The 17,752-nt window shown below is 36.4% G+C and overlaps 1 protein-coding gene across 5 annotated transcripts in view; it reads left to right on the top strand.

Moving 5' to 3' along the window:
* subdued (anoctamin 1) overlaps window positions 1-17,752 on the top strand; it is a 90,193-nt gene that overhangs the window by 58,652 nt on the left and 13,789 nt on the right. For all 5 annotated transcript variants that reach the window (XM_083120808.1, XM_083120810.1, XM_083120809.1 and 2 more), the window contains 5 exons: window positions 9,737-9,969; window positions 12,253-12,414; window positions 13,029-13,232; window positions 13,696-13,793; window positions 16,291-16,436. In XM_083120808.1, coding sequence (XP_082976934.1) covers window positions 9,737-9,969; window positions 12,253-12,414; window positions 13,029-13,232; window positions 13,696-13,793; window positions 16,291-16,436 — 843 coding nt within the window. The remainder of the gene's footprint in view (window positions 1-9,736; window positions 9,970-12,252; window positions 12,415-13,028; window positions 13,233-13,695; window positions 13,794-16,290; window positions 16,437-17,752) is intronic.

Below are 17,752 nucleotides of genomic sequence, written 5' to 3'. Positions count from 1 at the left end.
ATTAACAACATTTATTATTAGTATTTTTATAATTTTCATAATTTGTTACTGTCAATGTCAACGCAAGAAATCTATTACTTATGACCATGATTGTACCAACGAATTACCATTAAGCAAACTTAATGATTTACCGTCCATTGACCAGATTTACGACGATGTTGCATCAATGGTTGAAGTGGTACCATTGAAAACAATACACCCGCCAATCCCGCCTCCACTGCCCCAAACTGTTATTATTCAACCTAGTGTACAACAAGAAGTTCCAGATTTATCCAGAAATATATTAGTCACCAAAGACGATATTTTAGATTTGCCGAAGAATATTGTATCTGTTAAAGATAGAATTGAGGAGTTTGCCGTAAGCAAGGGTCCAAGTTTTGTTCAAAACAGTCGCAAAATTGAAAGTGAATTGACTATTTCACCCTGTGTCCAGCCAGTTGTAAAAGTTAAAGATTTATTTGTGAATCAGTCAACAGCAAAAGTCGAGAAAGTTCCAAATGTCTCTTTAAAAGCAGAAAGTAAGCCAAATTCTCAGGTTTCCGAACCTGTTGTATCTTTCACTGATCATATTTTTTTACGACTATACCTTTGCCTAGAATTTTATTATTCCTTGTTATTGTATCATCACGGAAGTGGTCGAGTTTAATAATCACGCTGCCGCAAGCGCCACAAAGTTTTCTCTCTCTCCATCTCGCCTATGACGTTATTTCAAAAGTACTTGACTTCATTTCGAATTCTCGCAGCTCTTACTAAACCTTGTTCGTAGTAATTTAAAGTTTTGTAAACATTCACGCGTCACTCAGCACGTCAGCGAATCATCGCCCTTTATTTTCCTCCACCGTCCGTTGCACGGTTAACGCCCAAACATCGTTGCCCGTTGAGATTCTTTCGTGAGGTATTCGTACGGAACCCGAACTTACCCGAAGTTGCCGAGCACGGCAAAGAGTCTGCACGAGCCCTTGCTGTAGCGGTAGAGAAATTTTCAGTTACGTACAGCGACCACAAAATGCAACTTTGCACTACTTAGAATACCTGATGTCAGCAAATTCTTTCCTCTGCGTGGACGCCTTCCAGAGCACGCTCGTAGCTCAGAAAGTCTTAGCATAGACTTTACATATTTTCTCGAACCAGTGGCGTTCGCTCATTAAAATTTTCAGGGTACCATTTTAGTTATGCATATAGCCATTAGAAATTGATTTTCACGACAGAATTTCATGTAAACAATGTTAGGGATATTTTTTGTTACATAGATAAATTTTGCCATAAAACGTCGCATTTATGTACTTCAGACTATCACGACCAATAATTTTACAAAGGAACAACAAGACGATTTTTTTTTGTTTTTCTCGCAAAATTTTCCCGTTTTTTTTTAGAGATATTTATAGTAAGTAAATTTTTTGGGAAATTGATGCATTTTTCATTAGAATCAGGATACAGATAAACGAAATTTTGATACAATCGGAAATTTTACAAAAGGGCAATTTTAGCACTTTATGCACATAGAGTAATCAAAATTGTTAGCAACATGCCCAGGCAAACCTCGGTGATTGGCACAGGCATGTGCAGCAAAAGTCGCCACGGCACCGTTAGCCTTTCCAAATTTAAACAGTGTGGTTTACCACAAATGTTATAATTTGAGAATTTATTATTATTATTAATATTTATTATTAGGAAATTTAGCTCACTTACCCAATTTGCACCTTATTTGACAATGCAGCAATGAATTCATTACTTCTTACTGATTAACTTAGTGTTAATTTTAGTACAGTAGGTAATAATTAGTAATTCGTATTTATATTTTAATATATCGCATAACTATCCTTGATCTATTTTTTTTGGACAAACCTAAGGGATTGACGCACCGAGTTGTTAAATTTCTTTTGTTTAAAGACATTTGGAATTGAGACAGTTTTTTTTATTATCTTTATTGTGTTTAAAATTTGAATTTCACTCTTAATTCCCTGATGCTATATTTGTTACCACCTGGAGTTTTAACGAAAGTCAGAAGTGGCATTTACTGAACTTTTGTTTTACATTGCATATTAATGAACCACGGCAAATTGCACCGGCCTATCATTTATTAGGAGGCCATTAAAGGCTTGCCAAAGCAACCTCTTAGGACACTAATAGCTTGCTTTGCGCAACACAAATTTTATATATTTATTTTAAGGATTCACAATATAATAATTTTTTAAAAATTTAAACAGAATTCAGAACATGCTTGCAACACTTACTTTTGTTTATTAATTCTACATTTTGTACTTTTGAAGTGAAGTCTATTACTGACAATAAATTATTTCAGTTTATCAGAACACGTAGTGGTATTTTAATATCAGGCTCAGGTCAATTCATTGTCATTCAGAATTTGAATAATAATTTGAACACCCACAGATCTATTCAGATTAACGAGGGACAATCTATATTTGTTGACTATCAGGATTTTTCTCAGATTATTCTGGATCAACAAATTTTACATACAAGAATTTTAGCTTTTGAACAGGTAAAAATGAAGGAAATTGAATTATTACTTAATATTCCCAAGAATTTACCGGATTTCACTATTCCTCAATGGACTCCGCTTGAACTTGCCTTAAAGCAACTTAATCAATCTATTAGTAAGGGCATTTCATTTCAGGAATTAGTTTTAAACCCTTTGCCCATGTCTATATTAGTATTTATTATTTGGAATTTATTACTAACATCAGTATTAGGGTATTATTTTTATAAGCACCATCAGCTTGCGAGACAAGTTCATTTTAGAGCAGCACAGTAATAATTAATAATTTAAGGCAACACATCAATCATGGACATTAATATTTTAATTACGGTTGTATATTTTATTTAAATTTTCCTTATTTATTTTCAAAAAGTTATGGCAGTTATTTAATCAATTTATTTTAATTTTATTTTATTTTGATGAGGCAATTTAATTTAATTTAATTTTAAGAAAAGGCAATGGATAAGTTTGGTTTTGTGCGTTTACTAGAATTATATATATCTATCTCACGCAGTTTCCTTTCATTTTATAATTTTCCCTTGTTTAACCTAACCTGTCTATACGGAACGACGTGGACAAGCAATGCCTACACCAATTATGGGCATTTTTTTTATGAAGGACGTCCGCATGCAGTCAATTACTACACAGAAAGACTCATCAGCCTACTACAAGGAAGCATGCAGACATTTTCTACTACAAGAGGACTACATTTTTCCCGGAAAGCCTGTATTCCATAGGAATTTTCCAGTTTAGTGTTACAGACTATCAACGACACCTAGTAAGGGAACCAGATAAAATTTCCCTCCACACTGTTTCCAGTTGGGACAATTTTCCCCATCTCCCAAGTTTTACGGGTAATTTACCACACCCTTTACATTGCCCAAATTAAGTCAAGACGAAAAGCAATACAAAGAAGAGGAAAAGTAGAGAGAACATATATTCTACAAGCAGCAGTTTCGGTCACAACAATAAGTACAGAATTGTTGTTCAAATTGTGCTACAGTGTTTTCCCACACATACACATGCAAGCTTATGTCATGTGTATTCATGTGAATATTTATCGTGCATTATGGAAAACAATACTTTTCCATAGCCCTTCTACACATCTTCAGTTTCACACCATGCATGCTAGCCAGTTTTTACATGCATTATAGTTTACATTACATTAAAAGGAGACGACAAGCGCCAGTTGTGTCAAATTATCCAACGATAGCAATTAGTGTGTTAATTTTTTTTAAGAAGAAATTTTTGCAACGAATAACAAAACAATACATGCAAGCAATAACAAACATAATTACTTTCGAACATTTCAAGAAGTATGCTTTAGTGCCAATGTTTTGTGCAAATGTTTTTTTTTTTTTCCAAGCAGTTAATTTTGTTTCACCAACATGGACATTTTCTGATTTTTACAATCAGAGCAGACAGTTGGTGGATACTTGTAAGATTTTTTGTGTGCAGTTACACACCGGTATGTACAAGGCTATATTAATACAAAGCTATATATACATTATAATGTACATTATAACATAGGAAAGGAAACCAAAATGTTATTTTAGGTTTTTGCCTGCAGCAGTTTTCTGTGTAATTCATTGTGTGCATCCAATATTTTATAATCAAACATCGGAATACGCAAGATAGCCAGTGAAAAGTTCATATATTTGAAGAAGTTTAGTTGGCTTACAAAGAAGGGAAGATTTGTTATAAACAGTGCATATCAATATTTTCCTTTCACGTTGTTATGAGTGAAGTGGCTATACAGTTAGCAAAACATATTACATCTTGGGGTACCTTGGTTTTTTACATGCAAAACAATAAGATGTGTATAGAGTGAGAATGATACATCGAATACTTGTGTTTACCTGCTTATTTATGATTTCACGCACATATGGGACAATGTACGTTTTGTGTATTTACTTACAAACCTTTTTCGTTATCTGAAGGGTCCACGTAGGGCTCCCATATACAAAAACATTATGAACTACGTTGCGAAGACGCTCCAGCCATTTGCCTCGCCTGGCATTGGATCACAGACTAACGACCACTCATGACTCGTAGAAAACGAGCAATTCTACATTAAAAACAACTTTCGCACGTACAATTGCGTTACATCGCGAGTAATATCACTTAATGTCATAAAATTTTGTCATTACTAGTCATATAATCATACATAATATTGTTTTTAATTTATATCGACGTGCGTATTTGTTACTATCAATTGTAATGTTTTAGGGAATAGAATTTTTTTTTAGGGAATCAAAGGAAGGCTATGTTTTGTTGTTTTTATATTTTGTCTGTTTGTTTTTCTAAGAAAATACATGGAATTGGCGAACCTGGGTCATGTCAAGCTTTGCGCTTTGACTTTTAAATTTTCAACATGGAAAATTTTTTCCCTCGCGGCAGAACGTATCAATCCCTAAGATTATATGTTTATTTTATTTAAGTCTCTCTGAACGCTTCACGTTGACCAGGTCATTCACTTGTTTTTCTCAGTTGTCTCAACCTCTTGAGGCATGTTTACAATGCATTGTGTTGTGCCATGCAAACCTCCTGAGCATTCAGGAAACAGGTAATAATTCTGGTTATAGAGTCAGCGATTTGTATGGTGGCAATTAAAAACACGATTCGGCATAGAGGAAGAGCTCGATGGCCTAGTAATATAGAGGTGAGACAAGCTGAGGGGGGACTGACTTTTGGGATTGAGTTGAGAGAGAAGAGGTGGTCAGGAAGGCAGTAGGTGATAAGTGGAACAACACTTTGGTCGGCATAGTGGACAAGCTAACAGAGGACTTCGCATATTTTATTCAGCTAAAGACTTCAGATAGACAGGTAATTATCCTAACACCCAGCCATGATTCAGGTTCAACGGTTCACAAAACCCAACGAGTGACCATTGTCTTTTCTGTAGTTTAGTTCCTTAGTGTGATTTTGTACCTTTCGCATTGCCAAGCATTAACTCGTCGTGCCAATGACGAGTGGTCTCATCAGAGGATGAATGATGAGTAATCTACATCACCCATTGATTAATTGGTTAACAGTTTAGGTATTCATAAGATCCCACAAACTTTAAGGTTCGTTACGCTATATATATATATATATATATATATATATATATATATATATATTTCTATATTTCTATATTTCGCGATCTGAGTCGCATTTTCAAGTTAAGGAAAAAGATCGGCGTTTCTAGGTGAAGAGGCACAGAATACTGACCGTAGCATCTCTACGATCAGTGTTGCCAGAAACAGTTGATAGATGACAAAAAGTACTTTCACCAGTGTTTACTGTAAGGTGGGTGGGTAGTTTTGGGGAGGAGAGGAAAGGGTTACTGGTTGGCTAGGTTGAGTCCGAGGGGTATAGTGGCATGCATGCTTGCTATATAGGCACTTTCCCATCGCCTGCGGAAAAATGTGTCAGAGCAGGGGGGGGGGGGTAAAAGATGGATGATAGCAACACGGAAGCAGTTATTGAAGATGGTGTTATGGCTGTTGGTGTGGATGGCAACTGTGAAATCGGAGTTTTGGGTGGAGGATTGGTGATTATTGATGCTTAGATTCAAGGGGGTGGAGGTTTCGCCTACGTAGAAGTTGCTGCAGATTTGGCAGATGAGGGTGTAAATCAGGTTGGATGAGTGGCAGGTGCCCTTAGGGTGAAGGGTGAACTCACCTGCCGCTGTGGGTATCAGGAGGGTGGGGGAGGTGATGAGTATGGGGCAGGTCTTGCATCTGGGTTTGTTGTACCTGTGAGGTGGGGGGAGTGGTGTGGAAGGGGTGGGAGTGTTTCGGACCAAGATGTTTTGGAGGTTGGGGGGGGGGGCGACGGAAGAGGACCCTAGGTTTATCCCGAAATATGTCCCTGGTATCAGGATCACTGTGCAGGATGGGGAGGATGGAGTGGAGGGTATGTCTGATTTTCCTAATGGGGGGTGGTATTGGGTGATCAGAGTTGGGGGTTGGTTTTGGGTTGTTTGGTGTGGTTGTGGGAGTTGGCTCTAGTGATTTGTTTGTTGTTGAGGGTGGAGTGGTAGCCACAGTTGGTTAGGGCTTGGTGCAGGCGTAGGTTGTAGTTTTGGCAGGATGAGGGGGATGAGTTGAGGCGCTGGCCTCTGAGGGCAAGGGAAAATGGGATGGCTTTTTTGGTGTGGTAGGGGTGTGAGCTGAAGTAGTGGAGATACTGGAGGTGGTTGGTCGGTTTGGTGTGTATGCATGTTTCCAAGTGGTCTCCCCCAATGTGGATGTCAACATCTAGGAAGGTCACTTGGTCTTTGGAGTGGAACCAGGTGAATTTGAGGGTAGTGAAGTCCTTCAGTTGGTTTAGGAATGTAGTGAGGGAGGGTTCGCCATATGTCCAGAGGAGAAAAATGTAATCTATGAATCTGAGCCAGAGGAGTGGTTTCAGTTGCTGGGAGTCGAGGAATTCCTGTTCCAGCCTGCCCATGAACAGGTTGGCATAAGTTTAGACCCACCCGTTACTTACATGTGATTGTTATTTGGGAAAGACTTTTTTTTTTCAACAAACCACTTATTTGTTAGCTATCAGAAAATGCTGAAATAAGTTCCATACAATGAGCAGTTTTTTCTCCATTCATCTTTTTATGTAGAAATTGTAATTTTTAAAAAAAAAAAACAATTGAAATTCGATTATCTCGAAAACTACTAATTTTCGGACAGGGTATCATATGGTCAAATTTATTGCAAATTGTCTCTACTTTAACACCTTTCAGGGAATACATCTAATTACCAGTCACCCTGTATATAGAAGATTTGTGTGTGTGGTGAGAGGCAGTAATACATAAGGTTGTGAAATAGAAAGAAACATCTGCTTGTACCCTTGAATGTTTGGAAAGTTCATCCTGAAAACTGGGAATTATACTTGAATTGTAGGTAACCAAAGAAGTTCTTGCCGTTTTTGACGTCCCATTAATCATGCACTCACAGAGAGGAAACAAAATGACACACATGCCTGCCAAGCAATCGGGAGTTAGTCTGACCATCGACTGTCAGTAATACAGGCACGTTGCGCACACACAGCAGTCATAGCTTGTCGAGTGTCGAATAGGAATGGAGGTATCGAAGCAGCTTGTTCGCGTGTGTTTGTTGTATGACTTTAAAGTGGGCTTGTTAGCTGCCGCATCAAGTCGCCGCATTTGCCAGTCATTTGGGGAGAATGCCGTGAACGAACACATCCAGGCATTGGTTCCAGAAATTCCGTTCGGGAGATGCGAGCCTTTCAAATGAACCTCGCAGTGGACGACCACATGTGTTGGATGACGAGGCCCTGAAAGCAGCCATCGAGGAGGACAGTGGTCTAACGTGTGATGAACTTGCAGAAAGGTTCCATGTTTCCGCTGAAACAGTCAGACTGCACCTGCATGGGATAGGGAAGTCATACAAGTTAATCAAGTGGGTACCCCACACATTGTCGGCAGCCAACAAGGAACAACGAGTGACAGCCTGTTCGTCCTTGCTCACTATACACCTGAACAAACCCATATTTGATCGCTTGCTCACTGGTGACGAAAAGTGGGTCCTCTGTGACACTTCCAAGTGTACCAGACATTGGTTGTCGCCACATGACCCTGTTCCTCACACCTCAAGACCACCTCTGCACACACAAAAGGTTATGCTCTGTGTATGGTGGAATTGTCGGCAAGTGGTGCATTACAAGCTCCTTCCACCTGGTCAGACCATCACTGCTGACCTCTACTCTCAGCAGTTGCAAAGGGTGCACCGTGCATTGCAGCAGAAGGAGCCGGCATTGGTGAATCGCAATGGTGATCTGTTTCTGCACAACAATGCCAAGCCACATGTGGCAAAGAGGACCTGGGAGACCATTCAGCAACTTGGCTAGGAGACACTGTGCCATCCACCATATTCACTGGACCTTGCACCAACAGATTACCACCTGTTTCATTCCCTCGACAACCACCTCCTTGGGAGATCCTTCACAAATGAGGGAGACCTGCGGAACGCACTCACGGATTTCTTTGCATCCAAGCCCGCCGAGTTCTATCACCAGGGTCTTGTGCAGCTGCAGGAACGTTGGCAAAAGGTGTTGGATGCTGATGGAGATTACTTCGAAACCTAAAGGTATGTACCGTCCACTGAATTGCTCTTTGATTATCACTGCTCTAGAAGGGCAAGAACTTTTTTGGTTACCTTGTATCATGGTCCTAGAGTGGCTGGCTACCCTTGTAAACTTTAATTTCTTGAATATAGCAAATGCAGTACAACACTTGAAACTTGGTTATAGCACCACAGAATGGCGTTGAAATTTATTTTAAAACTTCCTGGAAAATCAGGAAAAGTCAAGAACTTTGATTTTTGCCAAAATGAGTGGGAACTCTCTAGCAGCCACAAAATTAGGGGCCAAAGACCCAATAATAGTTGGTGTTAGGTCCCTAAGTGGCTATGTTCACTGTGCTGTGTTCCAGTTTAAACATCAACTCTCGTTACAAAGGGAAATAGTGTTATCATCTCTCATCTTGATAACAAATTCAGTGGAACCACGATTTTTTGTTCCTGGATTTTACATTTTCCCACATTATACATTCCATCTTGATGGTCCCAACATAGCAAAATGTTATAACATTTTCTTCGATTTTACATTTTTCTGCATTTTAAGTTTTTCCAGCTGTTCCCTGAAAAACATAACATCGAGATTCCACTGTATTGATGTCCATGTTTGTGTATATGTGCATAAAGCAGAACATGCATTGCTATAGTAAACTTCAGAACATATCCAGTTATCAGCTAATGTGACAACATCATAATTCTTGTCAGCCATCTAATTCCGTGACCCTCAGTGCAGTCATTGGGTCATATTAATAAAAATGAGTACCTACATATTTCTCAATTTCTAGAATACACTCAATTTGGTATGAATAAAAAGACTGAGAACCTACTCCCTCAGTGGACACCTGCTTCAATGGTGATCATGTGATCACATCTTGACATGTGTGAAGAAGTAAATGAAGAAGTACAATGTTGAATAAGCTTGATCTGTTTAAAGATGCAAATTTGAAGACATATCACTTATTTGTTAGTGTGTTAAATTATTATAGAATGGTCTGGAGAGTTTTTTTTTTTAGAAATACCTGAAAACCTGGAAAAGTCGATGAATATGGTTTTTACCAAATAAGTAGGAACTCTGTATCAGTTTTATTGACGTAAGAGAGTACATTATTTTCATCTAAGGGATGCCTAAAACTAGTAGCTTGAATTATTTGTATCTTTTCAGCTGCCATGTTCCTAGAACTATGGAAGAGATACTCAGCAGAAATCACCCACCGGTGGGATCTTACAGGGTTTGACATCCAGGAGGAGCATCCACGGCCACAGTACTTGGTGCGGCTAGCCCATATCAAGACGAAAGAAGTAAATATAATCACCAACACCGAAGAGCCCCATGTTCCTTTCTGGAAAATGCGCTTTCCTGCAACAATCCTTAGTTTTTCTGTTGTAGTTTTACTTGTAAGTATGAGGTATTTGCTTCATTGCAAGAATAAAACATAATTTTCAATAAAAAATAATTGAAAGTTCATCAGAATACTTTGCTATAAGAACACAAATAAAGAGATGGATCTGGAGGAGGTGGGGGAGGGGTGGTTCAACACTCATGATTTCATTCAGTGTGCCATGCAAGTGTCCTTGTAGATTTTCCCCACAGATTTATAACAAATTTTATTATATTGAATAGTAGAAAATATTTACTAAAGTTACATGAATGTTCAACAACTTATTTAACACAACTCTCTGTAGGATGTTAGCATACCGTGACATCAGATTACTCTCCACCATTTCATTTAAAAAGGGATGATTTTTTACTTGGAGTAGAAAGATTTTTTGTTATTATTAATTGCAATAACATAGAGATTTGTTTTGATTAAAACTTTTTTTTGTAACAATTTAACTATGGTGGTATATAAAGAATTATGGTACCTGTTAAGAGTTTCAGAATTTTTGATTGTGAATAACCTTTGAATGCCTGAAATTTATTCCGCAAATAAAAAATATAGTAGGACCACAAGTAAGAGATACTGTGCAGAACCACATGTCCTGTGCATTGTACTCACGTGTGTAGGGGAGGGGTACAGTGAAGCAGGCTTTCTTGTGGGCAGAGCTGAATGGATGGAGGGGAAGTTGCGAGAGAGCTTTTGGCCAAAGGTTCTTTTATTTCTGGTTGCTCTATAGAAAATGTCATATTTAAAATACTATTTGTGAGTATTACATGCAAATATATTACTTTGATACAGTCTGGGTAACATGAAAGAATAAAGATTCAATATAATTTGTATGAACTATGATAATATAGTAGAAAAATTGTTGTTGACAATAACCTGAATTTGTTAGTTGCTATTTTTGTCCAGTCTTCTCTTGATTTCATTCTGGTTCACGAGAACTGATTTGCTTATATGTTGATATTATGTTCTTATAGTTTGTAATCAACAGCCTTCTGTGATTTGTCACAAAATCAATTGGTGAATAAAGTAATTTTTTCACAAGAGGCACACAGAATTATTATATATTTGTGTAAAACAAGAATTCAAACTTGTTTGTGGTATGAATTGAAATTAACCATTTCTTCTTTTAGGTTATGTACATTTTGATTGGATTGCTATTTTACAATCACAAAATTTGAGTTATATTTTACATTATTGCAAGTGCAGTTCTATATTCCTGCTTTTGAACTAAAACTCTGAAGGAGAGCACCTTAAATCTCCTGAAATGTAACTAAAAAGTGTTTTTCTTTGTACTTGTAAAACTGTGGGAATAAAATAGAAAAGTGCTCATTAATATTTCCCATCTTCATTAAATGGTAATTGCTAGAGGCACATATTTTTGGTAAATAAAAAGCAAAATTTTGGTACAAAAACAGAGTCGATTTCGGGTTCAAAAGCGGTAAATAAAATAAAATTTCGGTGTTATAGCGGTGAATAATAACATCAAAAGTGCTATATAAAATGACATTTTGGTTTTAAAATTGTGAATATAATCCTAAATTTGATTTAAAAACTGCACTTATTACACAAAATAAACTTATCCCTTCTAATAGCACATTTATGTAGTTACCAGAGTATTAAGTTTATTTCTGTGTAAAGGGGTCCATTCTTACTTCTCAAATATTTACAGCAGAATTAATCCATTTTCCGTGAATTGCATAACTCACAGGATACTTCAGACTTCAGAAAGTGTCGCGTCTGTATATAAACAGTAAATTCCGTGTTTAAGAGTCAATTTCGGATTTTGCAGTTCATTTCGCATTATTTCGTGACAAAACAGGGTAGAAAAATGCACCTCAGACCTTTCAGAAACATGAAAAATGAACATTACAGCATGTTCTTTCATATTTCGTGTTTTCGTCAAAAACGAAATGTGCATGCCTCTAGTAATTGCTTACAATTAATTATAATTCTAATCACTCAGCCATGCTATCATGCCCAATGTGGAAATAAAATTGTGGAATAAGAACTGTAAACAATTGTCTCTGTTGACTGGTACACACACACACAGTCTTGCTTTCAAAGGTTGTGAGAGTTACTCCCAATCAAGATATGAACTCTTCATTGTGACTGTTCTTTCATCTACTCATCATTCATCCTCACCATCATAATTAACCTAAAGTAGTAGAAAAATAATGTTTGAAAATAACCAAATTAAAAAAAAAATAGTTATCACAGAATGAATGGCAGAATACTGTGAAAAGGCTTTGATAAAATACATTTACACGATTACAAACGTTCTTTGTATTTTTAGGTGTTTCTGGCCATAGCAGCTGTTCTAGGTGTAGTCCTGTACAGGATGTCCTTGTTAGCTGCGTTAAGTGTGTTCGATGATTCTATAACTAGTTACGCAATCCTCATTACTACCTCTACAGCAGCTAGTATTAATCTTTGTTGTATAATGGTTTTTAATTGGGTGAGTGCCTCTTTTCTGTTTTGTTTTGTATTTTTTAGTAATGCGTTTCTACAAAAAATATATATTCATATATGTGATCACATGTGAGTATCACAATTTTAAGCATTTCTGGCATTTTATAACTTTTTTCTATTAATCTACAATTATTCAACACTGTTTGACCAGGATTGTATAAATTTTTCAATTATTATAACTTCAAAATGAAATTATTAGAATAGTTTTTTTTACAGTTCAGTAGCACATGTCAATTAATGTGCCCATAGTTTTATAAAAAATCTACTCATTAACTTTATTTACTATTTAGTAATCAATAATTAAATTTGTCCAATGATGGTATTTAATGGATTAATACAACTATATTTCAAAGAAAGATGTTATGAAGGAAGCGTGTAAAATTGTGAAATATAATGTAAATAGAATGATTCAGCACAAAATGTTTGTTATTGAAAAAATAATACTTTCATACTTTGCATGATGCATATACGTATTACTATAAATTACATATTACTTCCAATTTTCTCCCAAAATTGTATTTTTTGTCGTATATTTAGGGGACTGTAGCTCCTTCCTTCGATACGCCCTTGCCTATATTTGTTTCTTGTATCTGCTTTCAGATTTACAACGGGCTGGCTGAGTACTTAACAGAACTGGAACTTCTGAGAACTCAGACTGAGTTTGATGACAGCCTTACGTTGAAAATATACTTGTTGCAGTTTGTGAACTATTATGCCTCTATATTTTACATTGCCTTTTTTAAGGGAAAATTTATTGGCAGTCCTGATAAATATAATAGGCTATTTGGATATCGCCAAGAAGAGGTAAAAATGTTCATTTTGAATTATTATTATCAATATTGTTTTGTTGTTAGTGCCATATTTCTCTATTTTTGCTGCCTTATCAACTATTAATTAATTAATTTAATTTCAGTAGCTATTCATGGTGCTTAAAATTTACACTATAACAAACAGAAAATATTTTATCCACAAAAAAATTAGCAATAACATTTGGGAAATGACACTGGAAAAACCTGTTCTCGAATTGTCTATTTTTAATTGAGTAGCTGTACTGAAGATTTTGGGACTGCAATTTTCATTTTGCAGTGTTCTTTGTCATAATTGAGAACATTTTGAATTTGCATTAGTTATTAATTGTATTAATAGGGTTGCAGTTAAGGCATATGATGTTCATTTTTAAACAAATATAAATGCAAAAGCAATGGCTTTATTGGAACTATATTTTAATTGATTATATAGTAGTTACCATTTTTCCATATATTTTCAGTGTGGACCAGGGGGATGCCTCACAGAACTTTGTATCCAGTTGGCTATCATCATGATAGGGAAGCAAGCCATGAATACAATCTTAGAAATGCTTAGTCCGTAAGTACTTTTTGTAATTGTTTTATTTCTGAATTAGGCTCGCAGTACAGCTGGCTGAGTACTTAATACTAGTGAAAGAGTGATAAATAAGGAAAAATTGTAAAAATCAAAATGTCATAGTTAATGTTTTTATAGTTGAGTCATTGTCATGTCATATATATTTACAAAAGACAAAAATGAGACATCTTAGGTGATAGGATATTCAAAAGATTGTTCCCTTCCCTCTTATGAAACTGTAATAGCTAGTAGGAAATGGATGCAAATATAGACTGTATCTGGCTCATACATTTCAGAGGCTTTCCAATAGCTATTAATGCTGGTCCCTAGTACTCTTATCTCTGATCATAGAACAAACTTTGCCATCTTATACATATTGTAACTTTTGTAAAACTATGTATGCAAAAATTAGGGCTGATTCGATACTAACATACTGGTATTGAAAAGTATCCATTGGAATTAATTTGCCAATACCAGCTGATACTTTTTCATCATTTTTGTTTTTCTCGGGATCCCCAAAAAAATGCCATTTGATGCTTTCATAGTGTGTAATTATCCTGGAAGTCTCACACCGTGGCCATGCAGTCCAAGACGTCATGCTTTGGGCTCTGGCTACGGGATGCGTGCAGGTTCGTCTCTCCTGGAGCGAAGTGTAACAACTTTTCTCTTGAGATTTTGACTTGCAGTGACCACCCACCATCGTGAGGAAAATGGGGAGCTATGAATGAGTAGCATAACCCAGTCAAGGTAGCCTTTATGACCTGTTCTGCAATTGACTATTATTTTTTTTTAAATTATCCTTGAAATTATGCAGAATTTAAAGTTTCAATTTATTTTGTATCTGTATTGTGTGAAAAATTAATTTTTATTTTTTATGTAGCATGTATTTTAATACTGGTGTAATTCTTGAATACTGAATAATGATGCATATAATTGGAGTTGCATATTTATACCCTAATATTAGTCAATATTTTGAACAACTTTCAATATTTATAATTTTGAAACGTCAGTATTGACAAGAGCATCAGTGTTGGCTACAAATGGCACATTACTTAAATGACCAGTTTAATTAAAATGAGTTTTAACAAAGCCCAGAGAAATTCAGGTTATTTCAATTTGAACAAATATGTATCCCATTTAATTATGTATCAAAATGCTGGTATGTACCGTGCGTTCATTTCGATCCTCAGCCGAGAGATCGGGAGAAGCGTGGCGCGCAGCGCTGACGGAGATGCCGACATTTGCGGCCTGTAATGCCTGCTTATTTTTATGGACATATGCAGACATTTATATAAATATTGCAAAACGAGCACTAACCTGTGTTATAACACGCAAAAGTTCTTCTGTAATTCATCCAAGTTCTGCCCTTATATAGACAAATAAATACGCTTTAGAAACGATGTTAAGAGCCACATATAATAAAACATTATAATCATAGTTTTGACCAGTAACGTCTTGTTTAAGTTTATATCCTTGAAAGAGTTTTGTGTCGATGGGGATCGTTTGGAGGTTTCGAATGTGCAACACTGTATCAAGATTACACTGGAGACGAAACCGATAAAAGTCAATGGTGTTCGTGAGCTTCCTTGAAATCCGAAATCTCCAAGCTCGAGTTTTTTGTCCCTTCGCGACTAGATGAAGACAGAGCTGTATATATAGTGGTGAGCAGATGTAAACAAAGAGCATGTTGATTTCGTACTGTGCGCAAGAGTGTTATTCTTGCCGGTACTTGTTTGTGTTATTGCAGTGTGTATGTGTGTTGTGTCAAAGAGACGATTGGAATGCCAGCCGCAAGGTTCACGTTAGAGCAAAGAATTTTTATATATGACACTTATGTGAAAACAGACTCGTGTCGAGACGTGTGTAATCAATTTGTACAGAAATTCCCAGGCGTTTCACCTCACACATAGAGATACGGTTAGACATCTTGTTCTTAAATTACGAGAAACTGGATCGTTAAATTTTAAAACACCTAAGCAAAAACGACGGATTCTAACCGAAGCAAAACTTGATGAAATTGGTGCAGCGTTAGAACGTTCTCCAAATAAACCTCTACGCCGTGTTTCACAGGAGATGGGCGTGTCAAAATCATCAGCACATACAGCCACTAAGCTACTAAAATTAAAACCGTACTCTTATAACACAGGTTAGTGCTCATTTTGCAATATTTATATAAATGTCTGCATATGTCCATAAACATAAGCGGGCATTACAGGCTGCAAATGTCGGCATCTCCGCCAGCGCCGCCCGCCACGCTTCTCCCGATCTCTCGGCTGAAGATCGAAATGAACGCACGGTATTTCTCGTAGAATGCATGAAAGGGGTAAAGGGATGTGTCCCTAAGTTAATTCTTCTCAGTTAGCACACACATGCTGTACCACTACATTGTCAAATTCTGATCTAAAGTTTTTTTTTGGAGGGGTGGGATTCAATTAGAAAGTTATGGAAACTTTTGATGCAGTTTACTGTGCCATTGTTTATGATAGCTGTTCTTTCAAAGCTTGCTGAATAAGTGGTGGAACACCTTGAAAGTAAAAACAGGGAGAGAATTGTCGAAGGACATAAAAATTGGAGTCCAATGGGCAAGAGACTATAAGCTGATTGAGTGGGGCCCAAGAGGCCTTTTCCCAGAGTACCTGGAAATGGGTAAGTGCATACAGTCCACTTATTTTCTAATGCTCTAAAATACATGCAACTTTCATTTGCATTTAGGTCTCCCCAATGTCATGGTGAAGGCATGTTGCACAGTGGTTGAGATCCCATTTTAAATTCTAAATAAAAAGGTAAAGCCTTCCTCTGCACATTGCAACATACCATTGAGGTGCGACGTGAGGTGTGAAGGTAGGAACCTCACTAAGGTGTATTGATTTAAATCAGATGATTTAAAACAAATCTGATTTAAATCACTTTAAAGATATAATTTAGAGAATAATGTATATAAGGATTTTGTAGATATCAGAATCACTTTTGGTGAAAGTACATTAATCTCGTAATCATTGAATGGTGTTTATTAGCCTCTAAGAAAGTAATTGAAAAGTTGGAACCTGTGAAAGAAAATTAGGAGCAATAAACAATGATAAAATTTACAAGAATCAAGTGTGTATTAAGTTTGTTTCCTTAGTATGTTTTTTTTTTAAGATTATCTCCGGGGAGGAATTTTTCATTAATGTCCTTACTTGTGGGAAGCTGGCAGAAACTTGTCTTTTTAACCATTTTAACTGTTTGTGTCCAGTGTTTGTTGTTAAGGACCTGGTTTTAAACAATAAGATAAACCTTGTTTTAATATACTAGTTTGACTAAAGTTAAAACACTGCTAGAAATGTGATTACTTCACAAAATGAAGATCTGACTTTAGTTCCACTAACAGCTAATTAAACTTTGGAGCAGTAATAAGAAGTGAATTTAAACTCTTTCAGAAATGATAACCAAAATGAAATGAGCTGATGATGGAATTTGAAATATGTATTGGACTGAGGTAGCAGTTTTCTTCATATTTTAGTTATATTAGATCTATCCAGCTTAGATTTTTTAACTTCTCAACTGTCAATTAACAGAAATAAAATTTCTTATTTCCATTACAATGCTAATTTTGAGGTGGAAGCATTCTAGTTACGGGGAGCTGGAATATTAGGTGTAGTGGGTTGTAACATGAACTAGATTATTTTTGTGTTTCTTCTTTTTAATAGCTCTCTTATCTTATAGCTTGTGAAATAGTCATAAAAATAAGATGCCTATTCAGAAATCAACTTCCTATTGCTGATAAGAATGATAACATTCCTGTACTTACGTGGCATATTCACATCAGCTGCAAGTGATCAGTAGTTGCACTACTCTCTTACCCACTGTCCATTTTCATCAGTAATGGAGGAGCAATGCAGAAGTAACAATTCGTAAAAATGGACCCTGTCGTTACTGCTCCCACCTGCCGTGAGGCGTGTGCTCTGATTTAAAGGATTTTGTCA

Source organism: Lepisma saccharinum, chromosome 4 (assembly GCF_977018435.1).
Source record: "Lepisma saccharinum chromosome 4, izLepSacc3.1, whole genome shotgun sequence".
Classification (NCBI taxonomy): Eukaryota; Metazoa; Arthropoda; class Insecta; order Zygentoma; family Lepismatidae; genus Lepisma; species Lepisma saccharinum.
Note: the sequence above shows the minus strand (reverse complement) of the source record. Positions and strands in the feature narration are given on the sequence as shown.